We start from the raw sequence: 19,722 nt of genomic DNA on the forward strand, positions 1-19,722 counted from the left end.
ATGATACCTGGATTTTGCCTATAGCTACTTAGTATACATGATCGAATGGATATTAGCACCAGAAACGTGGAGATTATGTTTGGACACAAATGGAAGTAAAATGAAAATTTTTGAAGAGATACTGAACTTCAGTGCTGTTTGTCGTCGAAGCATTTCCTTGCCCACATTATCTGTTGCCCGGGACTGCGGGCGTGGAACCTTTTGCTGTTATGACGCTCTTGGCGGCAGGTCATCCTCGGCATATCTGGGAGTCTCTCTTCGGAGAAAGTTTGCGGCACGAGCTGCTGGGGGAGGATGGTCTCCGCCCCCTTTATGGCAGGGAGCTCCAGACGGTCCTTGTTGTGATCGGCAGCAGTGTCAGCGTACCACAGTAAGTCATTGTCAATCTGCAATGAAAGACAAGCAAATGTTTTATCCAAAGTTGCAGCTTGTTAAATGTTGCTTTATGTATAAATTGTGCAATGAGTTGTGGAAAGTTGTGCAAATATAGCTGACAATCACAACAGTTGAACAGTTGATTGCATGTTCTCTTGTCGTCCTCAAGTGGTTGATGACCTTGTTGTTGAAAGACAATAAAATCACAAGTCAATCATAAGTTATCGGGTTTCAAGTCAAGTTACAATCTATTGCGTTGAATGAATTGTGACAGTTGTTCTTCTCTACATGTCACCTGACTTAGAATTGGACTTCATATGAGCGGCACGTGATTTTCTCCAGATTAGATCAGTTACAAATGGGGTTCAAGAAGAAGTAAAGGTATAAGAACAATTCTTCTTCTTTTTCCATTTCTCCAAATTCAAATTTGTTAAAAAAATCTGACAAGCAGTCCACATTGCACTGTTCATGAATATCAGAACTTTGCCAATAGTAAATCAGTCCAATTAACCAAAAGCAAACAGAGGAATGGTGCATTAATATAATGTTTGACCATTTATACCCTAGAAACTGACTATTTAGTCGGGCATAAATGCCTCCTCTATCATTAAACTGCTTTTATGCATACTTTTTGCATGTGGATTCTCAAATGCGGAAAAAGCCAGTATACCTTAGTTAATTCACGGTATTGTTCACTGACAGGAGCCCAGGCGTCCATCTTTGGTGCAGTCGGCCTCTGCCCTTTGTTGTGACCGTTGATGTCGGGCAGCTTGTTGGCAGCCTGGCCTCTCTGCTTTGTCTTCTTCTCTCTGGCTGCTGCCCCGCGGTGCCTGGAAGACTTCAGCCTCTCCTTCTTGGCTTTGAAGGAGGGGTGACGGCCAGACGGTTCGTCGGCAGTTTCGAAAATCGATGGCAGATTCTCCGGCTTGCCCCTCACGGAGACCCGACGCAGGCGGAGGTTGTAGCCGGCATGGCTCGAGGCGTCATCCATACCCTTGCTGCGGGTGTGCATGGCCGGTGGATGTGGGACTAGCACGGCTGTGCTTGGGGAAGGCGTACGGGATGTGACGATGAGCCCCTTGGCTTTGGCCTTCGGTTTCAGCGATGGCAGGAAACTCTGGACGTTTTCTAGAATCATGAGCAAAGACATTATGCTTATTTATAGCTAAATCAAATAGTACATTTTGAGCTGTAGTCAAAATAACGTCAGAGTAAACTTCGTGGATTTTCAAAGTGTGAGTGTTTTCAAAAATTGAATTTTACGAAAGCTATTTAAAATCGGCCGAAAATCGATGCTTCAACTTGGAATAAACCAAGGCTTTGCAAACTTAGTCACATTTGCAGGCCAACTCATCAAAATAACTTTTTCTTTTGAAATGTACTTTTTTCATAAATCATGTTCATAAGATAAATCTGACTTCAAAAGTTAAATCTAATTTCAAGGCCTTGGGCCTTTCGCATAATAGTGTGCCTATTATTATATAGCGACAAAGGTTTTTCTCACGAAATTATTGTTGATGTAATCTAACGTGGCACGGCCCCTAACATGGCGCGGCCCCTACGTTGCGCACTTTGGACTTTCGCTTCTAGACTAGTGCTTTGCTCGAACAACAATTTTACCTCAAATTTCACACTGAAATTTCACCAAGCTCAAAATATTCACGTTCGTCGTTCATAAATCTTGAGTTCGGGTAGCCGCTACAAAATTGGTGTACAATAAACCCTTATAAAAATGCGCCCAAAATAAGTACATAATTTTCTGACGAACTAGGCCTAGTACTTTAGTTGTAGAACGGTATGTGAGTGGAGATAATAATTTATCAGAATTTATTATCTTTGAATTTTGGACTAAATTTCATGACACTGAAATTTTTCACAAAGGTTCATCAACAAGGATTATTTAGATAATATAATAGTAACTTAGTAGGCCTACCAGTATTTATGAATAGAAGTTTTTTTATCAAAGAGGTTGAGTGTCATGACATTTTTCATCAAAGAGGTTTGGCAACTACTGCATGAGGAAAGTTGAGCGACACGGAGTGCGCCACGTTAGGGAACACTGCTGCTAGTGTGCCCCGCTTGTTCTATTTAAATTGTGTAGTTTAGGACACCTCTTTTTGTGCTGCGGGAATTTCTGATCTATTTGTATTGCAGTTTTCTTTTAAAGGAAGATTAAAGAGAAAAAAAACCGCCACAACTATTTTTTGCTTACCGTCCAATTTCAGCTGGGGTTTCGTTGGGCGGTCGAGGACTGCAACACGTTGACTTATGTTAGTTCCTCGCTTGCCGACCATTCTCAATCTCACGTTGAGTTTTTCCCCCGTGCTGGGGTCCAGCGTCGGCATAGGAATTCGTCCACTCACGTCCTGCGGCATGTTTATCTCACGGTCTAGACTAGTGAAGACCTTGTGCTGCAAATATCAGTGGAATTTCGCTTCCGAAAGTATGATTTGTCGCTCAAATTTTATGAAGGCAGTCCGTGAACATTGACGTTTTTCTTGTTTCTGAAAAGTCTGTTTACGTTTTACGTTGCCCGGCTCCACTGCACGCGCGCGTGCGCGCGTCACATGACCTTCATTGTTGACGTGACAGAAATGGTTGTGTCCTATTGGCCGAAAGTTTCTCACAATCGATTAGACTGCCTCCCAGTCCCACTATTATCAAAAAAAGCAGCTCAGGTATGCGTGTTGATCTAGCTTACCGGCCGACCACGCGTTATACAGCAGGCCTGCCTTTTCATTCACGCCCCTGATTTAGGGGGGCAGCATATTTCCTAGGCTGACATCTGTTGATGTCATTATTTATAATTATACATACAACATACGCATAGCTAAGAAAACAATCATTAAATGTTTACTTTTTAGTTCAGCAAAAAAAATTTCCGTGATAAAAGATGGGCGATTGAAAATAAGGAAGTAATAGGGGCGCTGTTCATGATTCAAATGTGCATCTTAAGCAAACTGGTGCGCTTACCTTCAAGATAGTGCATTTAAAGCTTTCGTACTGTTTGGTTTCCTTTTTTCTGTGTTATAATTGGGCCATTGGAAAAGTAGAAAATCCTGATTTTTTCTGTGTATATTTTCTCACTACAAAAATTAAGGGGGATGATCCATGGCCCCTCCCCGGCCTAAAGGTTGGAGGGAGAGGAATTTAATCATATCCCCCCCCCCCAGATTTACGCCCTTGTTAGTGGGGGTTCGAGAGTAAATAAAACAGGGGTTTTTTTTGGGGGGGGGGGGGTCGGGAAATAAGGCATAGAATAAATCATTGTTTGTTTTTGCGGTGTCCAGGGTATACGAAATCAATTCGTCATGACGTAAAATCGTCATGGTTTTCAAGGTCTACATGTTGTAATGTTATTCATCAACCATGGAGTAGTGCAGTAAAATAAGATTCTAAGCAAAATGAAAAAAGGCAGGGTTGTTTTTGAGGAGGGTAATTATTCACCTAAAATGTCTAAACGCGTTATAATGTACACACGTCAGTAATACCCTCCCAGTGTCGATTTTTTTGTTTCGAGGTTGAGAGTTTATAAATATAGATGCAAGAACGATGTTGTCACCAAGCTAGTCTGGTTCCCTGACCTGACAATTTCCCCCGTCTAAATTAATATTCATCAGGAATAGTTAGAATCTTTTGGTCTGGGAACCAGACTATCACCAAGCATCCTTAAATATCAATATTTATATATCAATATTGATAGCGCGCGGTGTATACCGTCCCAGCTAATAGTCATTGCAATATAATAATAATAATGGGTGAACCATTAGCGTAAGTTAACCAAGCATAACGTGTAATAAACAATGGAAGCTTTCGCCTTGAATATCACAATATCTCTTTATGGCTAATAATTCAGGTTGTCATAGTTCAGCTCTTTTTGATGCATGTAGGCTCCAATCGCCTAAAGGTCACGACAGCACGTAATTACTTCGGTCTTAGGATAATTTTCGTCTCATATACTCAGGGTTACCGTAAGGTCATTGCAAAATTCTGCTACATGCGCTTCAAAAATCTGTCAGATTTATCAAAAATCTGCCAAATTCCCCAGATTTCCTCGAAATACACTAGAAACCCTTAAAATCACATGCAGATTTGTAGTATTGCCTTGTTTAAGGTTCAAATTGCATTATTAACAATTTATAGTCACATAAAAATGTTATGAAATTTAGCGTAAATTTCAGGGAAAACACGGTTGCGGCGTGAAGTCCGGTTCCCAGTGAACCTCAGCGCCTAGACCAGACAAGGGTTTGTTTGAAAAGATTGAATTTTTTTTTTAAACAAATGTACCATTTTTTTTTCATTCTGTCAAATTTTCTGTCAAACTCGTTTTTTAACTAAGAATCTGTCACAGTTAGCCGAAAATCGGGTAAAACGGTCACCCTGTTCCTACTTTTTGTTCGTTATCAATAATAGCACCACTCAAAATCCAAAGAAGAATGTTCAAAACTTAACCTGTTGACGTTTCAGGTCATTGGCTATTGCAGTTTTTCAGGAAATAGTGAAAAAAAGCATGAGCAACCGTATCATTACGAAATACGATTTCGTCAATAGTGTGACCGGGTACCGTGCAATGGAAGTTTACCATGGAATATAACTTCAGCTCTATTTTTGCGTTGCGGCTGCGCCGTGCGTTTGGACGAATAATAATCAATGACAGTTGATTAACGTTCCACCAATCAAATGAAGGAAATTATTCAAACCTGTCGAAAATCAGTCAATGATCGTTGGAAATCACCATTATGCATGGTTCTTCTTAATGGCAGCAAGCTAGACGGAATAACTTCACGGTGTTTTAGTAACCGTACGATCTTTAGGCCTAATCAAAGTAAGTTTTTTTGTGATAATAATTCGGTCTGGTTGCTTTTGGGATTAAATGCAAATGATCCTATATTCCTTTAGATAAAGACATTATAAAATTCTTGTGGCCCACGAACATTGCTGCTCAAAACTGTTACCTTTTTTTGACAGCAGTGATTACCATGGTAACGGTTGAACAATGCAAGCGAAGGCTTCCATATTGACCCCGGCACTTTCGTGGTATCTCGGGCGGAACCATAGAGCTATAGTGTGGTCTCCGTAACAATACCGTGTGCTGCTGCAGCTATGCAACGACTGTTTCAGTATTATAAAATTGCAAGCTCAATTCAGTGCATCAAAGCGCTTCCTGCATAGAAAAGATATTAAGTGGATGTATGTGGTATTTATTCAGTTAGACTTTAAAGCTGCAACCCTTGCCAAAGGGGCATGGGCGTCGCCAGAATTGTTTCATAGAGGGGGCAAAGCACACCGCTCCACCCCCCCCCCCTCAAATCCCTATATTTTCACGATTGATCCTGTTTTCGAGGGTGGGCAGGGACATTTGCCCCCACCCATTAAATTAACAACAATATGATTTCGCGCCTCTTTTTCTTTTTGCAATGTTCTGTAGCGCCCTTGCCTGACTGATTTTTTTACGTTCTCTCACTAACGTGTTGGTCATTTTGTAGCACTGGGGGCGTGGTCATTTTATGTATAGGACCGTCTTAAATTCGAATAAAACGGCAGTTCCCATTTGCCGCAGAAGTCGCGCCCTTGGGCGGGGTATCACTGCGTCTCGAATGTTTACAAGCGTCTTGGGGAGGGGCATTGAACATTCCTCGACTGCTGATTGGTTCCCTAGGAAGGCGAAACGATGCTGGGGTCACCACACGTATAGTTATAGCCCGTATGTTTACAACTGTCGGATCGGGCGAGCCATTGATTATTTCTCGATCGCTGATTGGTTCAGCAGGAAAGCCTCGGGAGAAAATAAACAAAAAGGTAAACCGCAGTAACGAAATGGCCAAGACGTTAGTGCGAGTAGGCCTGGTCTTATTGTTGTGCCATTAGAGGGCGCACAGTGCACCGTCCACTATCGATGACTAGCGTCTTGGGCAAAGACTAGTTTGAACCAAGCCACTAGTGCCAAATCGACAGTGGAGACGGCAAGAGTGACTAGGGCCAGAGTTCTAGATCAAAACGTATTAGATCGAGTCCGCTCCGTGTATCAAGAATACACCAAAATGCGGACCTTACAATATGGAGGTTTGGTGTTATTGGTGTATACTGCCCAGCTTTTGCATGGAACAACAGGTAAGAATGAGAGGTCAATCACGCGTTGTAACGCATAACGAATGATTCATTCCGCGACACTTAATATCATCTCTCTAAACGGGGATGTAAACTCCAACTTGAGATAATATTGTAAAGATGTATAGATTACCGGAAGAAAACAAGAAACATTCTGACAAAGTAGCACTATTTTCAAACGTTTAATGAGTTTGCGGAAAAAATGGGAAAACACGGTTTAATTTAATAGGTTGCTGACGAGGAAATTAAAGTGGATTTATGCGGAACCTGCGATATCATTTTTTTTTTAAAGGACCAACCGAATCGTCAAAAATGCGTAACAACATAACACATTATTACTGTAATAATAACTGTTGTTTTCTAGTGCATAGTAATTTTTAAACAACTATATGATGTCCTCGACGCCAGAGAAAACTGAAGCAGTTAAAATTTCTTTACTGAATTATATACCGGTGTTATTTTTTAAAGGATTCTACAGAATGGACCTGTATGATCGAATGCATGCGGCCACGATGCGGGTAGTATGTTTCATGTTACTCGAAACTGTTTGTTTTGGAAACGAACATAGAAAACGTAAATGCAAAACCGATAACTGAGAAACTTTGCTGCACAATGCAATGATGAAGTGTATTATTTTGTGTGACTAAAAAATTGTATGTGGCGTGGAAAATAAGGGTGTCGTCTTTTACCAACCCAATCCCCCATAGGCCAACTCCGTGCATTTGATTTTCCCGCTGTGAAAGTTGTCTTGAAAATCATGGTTTCAACAAACCATCAGGTCCAATAAGAATGTATCTCGTACTCTCTGTTTTGGCATAGCGATGTCCTGCTACATGGGCCAGGAGCCGGACCCCTTCAGCGGTAGGTACCGCTGGGTGATCCCTGTAAAGAACCCCTGTCAGTGCAAGGAGGTACACGTGGGTTCACTCAACACCCGAGCACCCAGCAGACCCTTCAATGTGACCTACTATGACACCTTCTTGCGAAGCAGCGATCCAATGGAGATCGGAACATTTCTGAACTGCACCCAGACTGGTACCGGTAAGCTACTCGAGGAATAACATTATATTTTCATCATATATTTTAATATGCAATTTCTAAACTGCACTGGTAAGTCTCCAGAAGAATATACCTCGTATGTTTAAAATTGCAAAAAGGTCAATTTTGAGTAGCCAATATTATCCCAACGTCTACAATTGTAATTAAGCACTGATTTGCAAAAAGGGTCATGGATGAATTGAATTTGAGCATCATTTGCCAAGAAAGACTATATTAAATTTCAAGCTGTGTAAAAACAAAATAACTGTTGGTTTTGACCCGCACCTACGTATCTTTATAAGCTCTATACACTGACAGTGCTTCCAGAGAACTTGCACGAAAAGCTTATCGCAAGCTTGCTTGCTTTGGATTCGAACCTGCGACCTCGTGGTTGCTCACTCACACATCTGCAGCTAGTCCTGGTTGGTTCGAAAATAGTAATTCGGGGCATTCTAATGAAGCGTATTATATATTTAAGACATATCACGAGAAAATAAATAGAATGGCAGTCCACCCGGGAGGAATACTAGTTGGCCGAAACATCATTTGATAAAAAAACCCAACTCTATAGAAACATTTTGAGACGAAATGTTCAAATGCGGGTCATTCCATAAATTTGGGATTTCTCATCAAAATGTGGTAATATCCAGTGCTCATTGCAATTGACCTACCGCCCCTTACACAACCATATGGACTGTTTGTACATTAAGTTTTGTTTGGGATTTTGCGCGTTCCTCGTCCATTTGTATATCATGTAATTGGATAATACTTCACAAACTGCGTTGACGCGACTCTACCGCGATAGGTTAATTGCAATTTTAGTAGGAGTTTGTATCACATTGTTTTGAATTAAATACATGTAGGCCTACTCTCATGTATATATAAAATGTTTACAGTGTGTGAAAGCAAAAGCTCTCAGCTTGAATCTGAAAATTCATCGATCCCTTTTTCTAAAGGCAAATGTTTTTGCCTTTTTTTTGGGGGGGGGGGACCCTGTTCGGTAACAAACGCTGGGTGATCGGGCAGACAACTATATCTATAGGCATGGGTGTCGCCAGGAATTTTCTAGGAGGGGGCATATTTTTGCCAAAAGAATTCCAGTGTTTCTCAACAAATTCTCGATTTATCAGTTTTAGAGGGGGGCAGGGACAAATTTGCCCCCCAACCCATAAAATTCAAACCACAAAGCCTCTTTTTTTCTTCTGTTTTGTGTGTGTGGCTTTTTCAGGGGGGGGGGGGAGAATTGCCCTGCCTTGCCCCCCCCCCCCCACCTCTCGACGCCCATGATCGTGGGACATTGCCCAATTTTTATTCGTGAATATAAGTATAAGGAAAAATATAGGTAGAATAACAAGCAATTTTCAATATTTTCAAAATGGCTGCATTGCTTTTTTTTCTAGCTATTTTTTTTTTAAAGGACAAATCTGCGATGGCTCTATAGCCAACTATACTTCTTATGATATACTCTGAATGTGTGCCAAATGCCATGCTTGTATAATAGGCACAATCCCATCACTTATGTGCTGTACTATACAAGAATAAGTAGAGGCAATTTGGTAAAATTGTGAGGAATGATTTTAAATTCAACAGTTTTAACTATCTTTGGCGTGCCGCGAGAGGGAGCCTTCTCGGCTAATGACATCATTTTGCCAACTTTGTGTTTGACATTCCACATAGATTATTTGCATAATTGATATAACTATTGTAAAATATTCCCGTTTTCAAGTTATATTCAATTCTCATTGCACTTCCGGTAACACCAGAAGTAAAGGTCAAATGGCTCTGTGCTTGAGAATCAGACTATTACTTGAGACAATGTCTACAACTGTACAAAAAACAAAAACTACTCTATTCCATTGTAAAGCTTTATTTCAAAGTATTTTTTTTAATTTGACGTTCCTTTTTACAACATTGTGGAATGAAAATTCACCTGTTGACCTCCTCATGACGTAATTTCAATGTTCACCTATAACACATACCTGACTATGTATTGTCGAACGGTCAATCCAATTTGCTTTGAAGGTGTACAACTTTAAATCATGCGCAATTAAGATAATGTCACTTGACCCATGTTGACGTTATCGTGATGTTCCAAGTGTCATGACATCGGATCCCGGGTTCCATTTTGCCTAACTCTTTCCAGGCACTTCTGGTTGGAAAAAGTTCCAAGGTTTCCCTGTTAAATGATCCGGAAAATGATCAAAAGCAGTGTCATCATTTTTTTCATCCGGAAAATGTCATTAAGACCCTAAAAAGGACTAACCAAAAGGAACCCAGATTACGTGTCATATCTGACCAGCATATTTCTTCTTTTTAGATTGCACACAAATTATGGTGTCCTTTTTTCATACTTAAAGGCGTTTGCCGTCCGATGATGTTGTAAACAGATGTGTCGAGTTTTGGAACACTTTCTTGCACCTACTTTTTGTCTGTAATGTCTAGTCTGTAGACAAGTATACAATTTTTTGCATAGCACAAAAACTCTTTAGTGCCAAAAAAGAATATATGGTAAAGAAGTGAGGTTTATATCTTCACGGATATGAGTCCTTTTTCTGGGACACGTTTTGAAAAACAAGAGAGTGAAGTGTGTAACTGTCCTGTCTTTAGACTTAACATCCGTAAGTCATTTTCTACAATTTACACTTGATAAAAAGCTTTCATACTGTGTCTGAACGTGGCACAGACAATAAACATGAAACCGAGTGTATGGGTACAATTGAGAGTTTGGAACTACGTTTGAAATCTGTAAAAGAACTTTTCACTGAAAAACAATATTTATGTCGATAGCATCTTCGGATTACCCTGTGATCAACGAGCATGGAGCACGTTGGAGATTGTTCTGGTGGTGGACTGGTACCGTTTGGCCGGGTAAAGACGTTGTCAATGATGTATTGCAAGGTAAACTTCTGTTACATATCCATATGCCAATGTAGCCTACATGTCTGTGTTAATGCCCATGTCCATTTTCATGTTCATGTCCATATCCATATTTATGTCTATGTCCATGTCCATGACCATGAATTACCTTTATCCATGTCATTATCCATCTCCTTGACCATGTCCATTGTCATGTCCATCTTCATGTCCATCTCCATGCACATGTCCAAGTCGCTGTCCTCTCCCACTCCCATGCCTATGTCTATGTCCATGTCCATGTCCATGTCCATGTCCATACCCGTACCCTTGCATGCCCATATGTCTGTGTCCATGTCTATGCCTATGTCCATTCCCATGTCCATACCACAATTCCGTCTGGCTAGACCATGCGCCCATGTCCATGCTCATGCATGCCCATATGTGCATATCCACTGTTGCTGTCCATCGATGTCCAGGTCCATACCACGTTATGTCCATGTTCCTGTCCATGTCCATGTTCATAATGGGTCTCCGTGATATTTCTCTTATTAAAACTGCATTTACCTGTCTTAAAAAATACACACAATCGCCAGCGCCTTGAGTGCCTATTTGTTCCTAAATAATGCGCTATATAAGACTCCGGTATGTCTATGTCCAAATCCAGGTCGTTGCAAGTCCATGTCCTTGCCCATGTCATGTCCAGGTTTTAATGGCCGCGTGCGTATGCGCAAAGTCGTTATTTTAAGTCACAGAACATATCGCTTATTTGAACAACTCGAATCACATTTCAGAACAAGTTGAACCACATTTGACCTTGTGCTTCGGTTACACCCTCTTTCTACGTTTTACTGTCACATTTTTTTTTTAATTAAAGATGAATATGGCGACTGTGAGTCTAGCGCCCCCTATTGTTTCAGTCGGCTGCCTGGAGAACTGCAGGAATCCTCGTCAGAGATGCTGGGCATAGATTCAGCTGGGAACGTGTACAGGTAAGGTTCAACAACGCAACATTTATACAGGGTGGTTAAAAAAAGGACACCCACATTTGACAGCAATTTTCACCTATTTTAAAAATTATTTTTAACTGTCGATAAGTAGCTAATAAAGCACTGGCCTTTAAGCAAATGTGACGAAAAAATCGTTGCATTTGCACTTTTTGTCGTTGAGCTATGCTAATTTGAACATTTCATGTGCGAAACCTGTTTGTCCACGGCGGTATACATTCCCTTCGCTTGACTGAGCTCAGCTATCGGAGCTTTATTTGAAAGGGCACGACATTTGATTGTTATGTTATGTAATGTTATGCAACAATGAACTTAAGCCGACATCTCATTGAGTAGATGATCTTAACACTGACACGAATAATTGGACAGCTTCAATCAAAGTTACCAGGGCAAAATGTATTTTGGTGGGAGGGTTTATTAATTTTTATGAACTACGAAAACGTCCAATTTACATAGAATACCCGTGGACAAGACTGATTTTGGTGACTTATATTCAAATTAGCATAAAATCACTATCGTTGCGACTTTAACTAAGCTTTTTTCACCATGCATGGTTAAAGGTCTATACTTTACTACTATGTGAAAACATATTTAAAATAAGTTCATTAAGTAGGTGAAAAATGCTGTCAAAAGTGGGTGTCCTTTTTTTGAACCACCCTGTATGCAAAAAAAACCCAGTAAAAAACAAAACAAATCTCAATATTTAATCCTTAAATGGGTATACGTACCTAATTGCATTTGAGTTACCTAAGAAAAATTAAAGTTAATATACTTAGAAAACCAATGTCGAAGCTTTTGTCTGAATCGAGGGAAAATGCTCCAATAGCGGAACACTTTGAAGGCATGCTATAATCGTAATTTGGCTGGCATAGCCAATTTCGGGCCTATTTATGGCCTGCAACCTTATCGAAATTTTCCCAAGCCAAATACTATAGCGCACTCCGACTGTGTCTGTCGAATGTCAAAAATGATAATGGTAATGTGCTACATTTGCAAACTTTACGTCTGTGATATATTCAGTGCGATGTATGACTTTATTTTCCACAAGGTGGACGTTCAATCCTAGTAATGACGTAGCACACGCTGTGTGGCAGGCATTCCACGATCACCAGGAAACCAAGGTCACAGATGGAAACGAATGGAGTCCGGTTACTGTGGCTGGTAAGTAAACGTTGTAGAGGTGTGACGTCACGTAGGATCGTATCCAATAGTGACCTTTCGACACGTGCACAATGTCTCATCCAACATAATATTTATCATATTCCTACATTTTGCACGGGCAATTTAAATGAACATTAATTTGGTGGTTGAGATTTCTCAGACAAGAATAAATAAGGCTGGAAAATATGGGACGGTGCTTCACTGTTATCGCTCAGAATTTGGTGACAAATGCCGTTATTTTTTTCTTGTTTGTTTATTTTTGAATCGCTGTAGCGTTGTGCATGGACGGTGATTGAACACAGATTATCAAAACTCACTTTTTTCTTACCACATAAAGTATGCAAAATCGTCGGTGTTTTCACAAAGGCAACTTTCAAGCATATCAACATATAGGTTTTAAATACTGAACAGAATGATGTCCCTCTCCTTATTGAATCTGCCAGAGATACCAGCAAAAATCGAGGCTCATCACCTCGGAAATTGCACATTTTGTGGCGCGGCTTATTCCCATTTTGCAATAGGCTGGTTGCGCGCAACCATTACCGTCGTGATTTATATAAAATCACGATGCGGGCTTCAGACCTTAGCCTTGACCAAGGCGTTGGGCTGATCGATTCGCCGATAAAAGAAATCGCCGATAAGAAAATCCCTAATCAACTTGGCAAGGCATAATTGCGTGCACATATCGATGCCCGTACGCTGCTAGTGAGAAAGTCACTTGTACCATACAGCAAGGCTATGCTTGTACGTACGCACGTACACACACGTACTCGTACAACAGCCATGCACACACAGTACATGCATGAGCTAGTCCGCGTAACGACAGGCCACGCGGCGCGTATATCCCCCACACGTACGGACGACGTACGTACACCCACACGCAGAACACAGTAGGCCTACATTTACTGCCTTATTACACCATGCGTACAGTCCGTACTCACGTGTGTGTGCTTGCTGGTTGTGTTAGTACCGAACCGTTCGTACGGACAAGGGTCGGTGGTGCACGCACGTAGCTGCATTGATTGTGGGTGCAGGGCCCGATTATCTCCCTTCGACAAAAAGCCGAGAGACCGCCTGGAACAAGGCTATTCAGACCTATGCATACAATTTGCACACATCGAAAGGGATATGCCTCCTGCCGTTGAATGCCAGATTCACCGCTAGCTACCTGTCCCCATATTTGAAGTCCAAATGACAATGGGGACAGGGAACCAGACTATGACCGATGCGGCGAACCACTTCAAAGACGCATTGCGTTATACACCTTTATAAAATACGTGTACCGGTATTTAGAAATACATGATTTACTCACTTGTTCCATCGGTCAGTGTTCCAATACGTCAGGGAAGTAAAACTAGCCACGCCGTAAGTGCCATCGCCACGCACCAAATTCGTTCAGGCTGTCATGCGCAGTACGCTCCCACCACTGTCTTCCTGATCTCTCAACCTGGTATTGGCTCATTTGCATATCCACAAGTTGAAATGTTATCCAGCCAATATGCAGAGTCACAATTTCATATTAATATAAGCAATGAACGTGAAAACACGTAATACACGTTGGAAATATCAACACCAAGTACACCATTTATTATTCATTACCTACCAATTGCGCTATCGAATCAGGACAAGAAGCAAAATCCCATCACATGGCTTACTATATTGGAAAGGAGGTTGTAAATAAAGTAAGCCCTAGAGACGAGATTGGCCATGCCAGGGAAGTACACAGAGGTTTGCTCCTAGCTAGACTCCTCACACCGCCCCACTTGCATAAAAAGAGTCAGTTTATGTCCATAAAATTACTTTGTAGTGTGGTAGACAGCCTTTGCACTCAAATCCGAGAGAAATTGGTGACGCCAGCTTAGGGGTCGCTTCGTGAATACTCAACAAATATTGAAACATTTTTAGTTATGTCTATTTAACTTTATGTTGAACTCTTTCTATGATATGCCTATACGTCTAAAATAGGAAGACAAATAACGGGAGCTTATTATTGTTGGGGCTTCAACTTTTCAGGACTGGCACCTATAAAAAGACAAGACAGTTTCCACTATCGCGAGGAGCACGGAGTCAAGTCTCTCCAGATTGACGACGACAATTGTGACTGTTACACGTCACTGAGTCTCGGCCACGGCATGTGCTTCGACGGTCACACCCCCGGTTCAGAAAACGTGTATGGTGTGGATCTGCTGTATGACATCGACTGCCAAGAGCCAATACCGTCAAACAGTCTGCGTTTGTACTTCAGAGGTATGTACCAATCGCTGATCTCGATATCCTGCGACCGTATAAGCAGTCCCACCAGGTACGGATCCGTAAAAAACACACATAATTACAATAGTTTAGGAAGCGATTTTGGATCATCAGACACGTTTTTATTTATTCGTTTGCCCACAGTGTCATTTTACTCATGTTAATATTTATTCAAATATATAATTTATAAATAAGGTACTTTCAAAATAAGGTACTTTTTTGGCAAGAAATCGATTTGCGTTATTGCAAACGCCACGTCATTTCATAACAAAACTTGAACAAAGCAACACTTCGACATCCGTCTCTAAAAATGTTTTTAAAATGCATTTTGTCTATGACATTTCAGTTTAAAACTTTTATAGAAATTTATAAAGAATAAGAAGGGTCACACAATTCCAAATGCAAATTACCCATGTCAATTTGCCCAATTCTGCCAGGTGTTCACATACTACGTCACATTATTTCCAAAACCTACAGTCCACTTATGCTCAAAATTTGATAAAATGTACATCATAGTATTCCTTATATCCATACATTCATTCAGTTTTCACGCCAGTCATTTACATTGTATCACAAAACGGCAAACGTTTCAGGTTCTTCTGAATATTATAAAAATGAGCAATGGTTTTAAAGGAATTCCGCTTTGTTTTCCCGATACAGACGATGATGAGTGTGCTACCGTTACATGCCCTATCGGGTACCACTGCGTCGATGGTGTCAACTCCTTCACTTGCGTACCTAGTAAAGAATAAGTGTAAAGTTATGTTGCGTAAAACTGTTGTGTAAAAAAAATGTGTCATTTCTGCTCAATATTGAGCAAAATGAACATTTCGCTTGTGCCTCCTACTTGTGTCAAATGTGTTACACATTAAAGGGTAAAATAATACCCAACGGTGACCACGAGTCCCAGCAGCACATGCAAAAAGTTAAAATCATAGTCTTATTACCCAAGTGATGTGTTAAAGAAACTGGATTTACCCCACCACTGTGTAATAATTCTTTTATTGTACACGTCGAAGAGTAGAATTTACCACAACATTAGTTAAATGTTACCACGGTGCGGGTAAACTGACGCACGTGACAACATTTACCCAATATTGTGCACGCGTATCACTCATGTACATGTACAAGATGGCCGCCGCTTGTGAGACCTTCAACAATTTGTTGATTTTGAAGACGTGATTTCTTTGTTCCAGGTTAGTCAGTGAAATGAATTCAGTGTTGTTTCCTCCAAATGCGATGCTGATGTATGAGGATTAATATCGGGGAGATTGGAGAAGTGACATGCTTATTATTTAGGCATTATTTGCAACTTGGAGGTCACGGCTCTGCCAACCACGTTTCCATGCATGAACATGATGCATGCGTTTCATGTACCGTATAGTGAGTGTTTTCCGATCTAGAAACACGCAGTAAAGTGACCGATGTTTGGGAATTGTTTTTGAATGAGTTGATTGAGGGAAATTCTTACACCCCTGCCCATCATTTAGCCCACGTTCCTCGTAATAGTCCTCATGCATCAGCACCATATTTAAAAAATATCATCTTAGTCATTTTACTGACTTTCCAACCCAGGACTCAGTTATTGAAATCCCTCGCGATTGCTGTCTCTAGAATGCAATTCACATTGCCGCAGTACAAAATTGAATAAAACCGCAAGGGTCAATAGCAAAGGTACACAACAACTAATTTTAAAACAACCCAAGTGATTGGTAAGTTTAGAACCCAACAGTGCAGGGTAAAAATTAGAACCCAATATCTGGGTAAGAAACTGACACAACACTTGGGTAAAAGGAGGGTTGGGTAAAGTTTACCCAATAATTGAGTAAAAAGGGAACATGGTCGTCACATGGGTAAACTTTTTTACCCAGCTTTGTTGTGCAAACACGTAACACAATTATGGGTAAAAGTTACACTGAAATTGGTACTTGTTTACACTTTAGCTGTTGTGTAAAAAACTACACAAGTTGACGACCATGTTCCCTTTTTACTCTCGAAAAGGTAGTAATTTTACCCAATATTGAGCAACTATTTTTTTGAGTGAATATAAGGCTCAATCGATTAACGGGCAATTACCAACAGTGGTAAATCATGGTTATGCTTAAATAAAGTTAAGGTTTGGCCCCATGGGCGTCGCTAGGAGAGGGGGGGGGGGCAAGGGGGAACTTGCCCCCCCCCCCCTGGGGGGGGGGGAAGGGGGAAAAAAGTGCGAAGCCATATTGCTGTTAATTTGACGAGGGGGAGGGAAAATGCTCCCCTGCTCACGCTCGGGAAAAGTAAAGATTGAGAATACAATGGAAAAGTTAAGGAATTTAGGGGAACATTTGCTTTGCCCCCCTCCCGGATAAAAAACGATGATGACGCCCATTATTGGCCCTCAATAATGCTGATTTGTTATTTTTTTTAGTGTAATTTGTTGTATTTCTAGCAAAGTACAAACAAATATATTTAAAAACGAATAGGGCTTATATCCAACAAAATTGATTTTCAAATCGTCATCAAGAATTGCCATTATTCCCTTCGCTGAATTATTGTGTAAGTCTTGTTTAAAATGACATGCTAGCTTTTTGCCTCACATGTCACGACAATACAGTATGACGAGTTAAATTGCAGTACCCGCAGCTACATATACCTCAGATTCAAACCGGCCAACCGATCCGCAAGCTCAGTGGTCGAGTTGTAAGACGTCTGCACTTAAAAGCAGGAGGTCGTGGGTTCGAGTCCAACTCCAGTAACTTACACTCGGGAGGTAACACACTAAGTATACAGTGTTTATACGTCGGTGAGGGGCAAAACCCTATTATTATTGATTTACATCATCTCGACGTAAATTCAATCGTTTGAACAATTTCTCATGATTTGTAATATAATGAGTACAATGGCATATGAAATTACCTTTATTACTTGCATCTTTGAATTATTATGTGGGCCTAAGTTTTGTTGAAATCATAAGATTACACGTTTTTGGCCTTATGTTTATCATTATTGCTAACACAATTATAACAATCATATATATAATATATAAAATATCTATATATATATAAAAAATAATATAAATGTATATATATTAACACCTGTTAAGTGACCCATTAAGGAGACATTTTGTCGTCATTAATGATACATTAGGGAGACACCGGGCATTAGGGAGACATTATAGTGTCACCCTAATGTCACAGCCCCATATGGGCTCCGTGCGTGAACAGAGAGGGCGCCCTTTTACCTAGGATTTGTACTATGTTCACGCAGTGGTACGGCCGCGCGTCGCGGCAAACTTGCAGTCAGGCAAGATGGCGTCGGTCAGTCACCCCCAACTGTACTTTCTTTGCCGGTGAGGGGGTACTTGTGAACGAAGGGATAGAGGCAAAGTTTTAGAAAACTGTCGCAAAAAGGCTCGCTCGAGGTCCAAAACATAAATATTCCAAACACTCGTGGTGGTAGGATAAAGTAAACTTGGGGTAAGGGGTCATTACATTTAGGACAAAAAAAGTGTGTGCAAGACTTTAGGATGTCTCCCAAATGAACCATTACTAGTAATTATTATAATTATAGTAAATGCGACAATAAAATTGTGCCTCTAAAGGGGGGCTGCGACATTAGGGAGACATGAATATGTCTCCCTAATGACCGATGTTTCCCATTGTGGGAAGAAATTACGATAACGTGTCTCCTTAATGGTACCTTTTCACGTATAGTAGTATAAGACATAATGTTTGCTTGTATATATGCAGTGAAGATAAATAGATATTGTAATGTAGCACTTGGTCTTAACGCTATACAAACTGAATTAGCTCTCAAAACCTCGAAAGCAGCATGCATGCGTAATAATATGCGATTACAGGCAATGGTTTGGGGTGTTAATATCGTGCCTAGTTTTTAGCTTGATTTTTTTTTAAATTCATGGCAAATGGCAAAATATGCATATACGGTACGAGTTTCGAATTATTTCGCAACCCGAAAATAATTCAGTCGTTGATGGGTAGACATGTTCCCGCCCCCTATGCATTTTATGCTGAAAGGACGGAGAACCAGTCTACATTCAGGACGGAGATAGTTTGTGCGCAAAAAAAACAACTAAAACTTTAAGCCTCTTTTGAGAGGGTTGCGAACGCCCAAAAGTGGCTTTTTCAATTAAATAAAACGTAGCCTCATAAGTTGCAAAATTGAGGAGAATTCTTTTTGAAGAGCACGGTCATTTCGTCTTTAAAAATGGCTTATATGTAACAGCTTGTTTTCTTACTATAGAGACGGCTTTGCTTAGATTGTCGGAATTGTATTATAAAGTGCCTTTTTATCAAGATGACAGTTTTAATGCTTAGTTACAATTACAATTTGTATGTAAACCTTATGCGTTGGGGCGCATCAAAGAGCAATGATTTTGTATTGCTGGAATGGTAACACACCTATGTCTCCAACACACCTATGTCTCGACACACCTATGTTCCAATTGCTCAACCTATGTTCCGACAACTCTATGTTCCGACACCCCTATATGTTGCGACTGCTAAACCTATGTTTCGGCACCCCTACGTTCAGACACCTCTACAAGTGTATGGCCTCAACGCACTTGTCTAAACGGGCAATCTTATGTGCGGGGTGTCGCAACAGGTCTGTTGGTTATCCATTCAGACCGAGGACTTGGAACAATGGGGTGTGGGCGATTTCAATGGGCCCGAGGACCTGGGCCCAGGTCCTCGGGAGAATTGTGTTATGGGGAGTACAAACAAAAGGGAGCAAAAGAAGGAAAGGATCGGGTCCTCATGAGTATAGTAAAACATTCATGCGTGTGTCTGTATATATAGAGCGGTCACCACTGGGATAGGCATGGGTAAACATTTTGTGAATTCACTGGAACTCAGCCATTACGTGGCGCCCTACTTTTTTGCTTTTGTGGTAAAGTGTTTAAGTGCCAAAAGGGGTATTTAAGGCGAAA

General features: G+C 40.7%; 2 protein-coding genes across 2 annotated transcripts; one reads left to right on the top strand and one right to left on the bottom strand.

The window, feature by feature from the left end:
• On the bottom strand, positions 1 to 2,904 carry LOC119733784. Its single transcript, XM_038207152.1, has 3 exons — positions 2,588 to 2,904; positions 1,046 to 1,503; positions 1 to 386 (listed from the first exon to the last, which is right to left on the bottom strand). Exons 1-3 carry the CDS (start codon positions 2,748 to 2,750, stop codon positions 129 to 131), a joined length of 879 nt encoding a protein of 292 aa, XP_038063080.1. The 5' UTR covers positions 2,751 to 2,904; the 3' UTR covers positions 1 to 128.
• Positions 2,905 to 7,304: 4,400 nt separating this feature from the next.
• On the top strand, positions 7,305 to 15,662 carry LOC119740500. The gene is made up of 6 exons (XM_038215824.1): positions 7,305 to 7,524; positions 10,309 to 10,419; positions 11,252 to 11,366; positions 12,430 to 12,542; positions 14,556 to 14,789; positions 15,453 to 15,662. The coding sequence occupies exons 1-6, from the start codon at positions 7,305 to 7,307 to the stop codon at positions 15,542 to 15,544; spliced, it is 885 nt and encodes a 294-aa protein (XP_038071752.1). The 3' UTR covers positions 15,545 to 15,662.
• Positions 15,663 to 19,722: the final 4,060 nt, after the last annotated feature.

Source organism: Patiria miniata, unplaced genomic scaffold (genome assembly GCF_015706575.1).
Source record: "Patiria miniata isolate m_02_andy unplaced genomic scaffold, ASM1570657v1 HiC_scaffold_10, whole genome shotgun sequence".
Lineage (NCBI taxonomy): Eukaryota > Metazoa > Echinodermata > Asteroidea > Valvatida > Asterinidae > Patiria > Patiria miniata.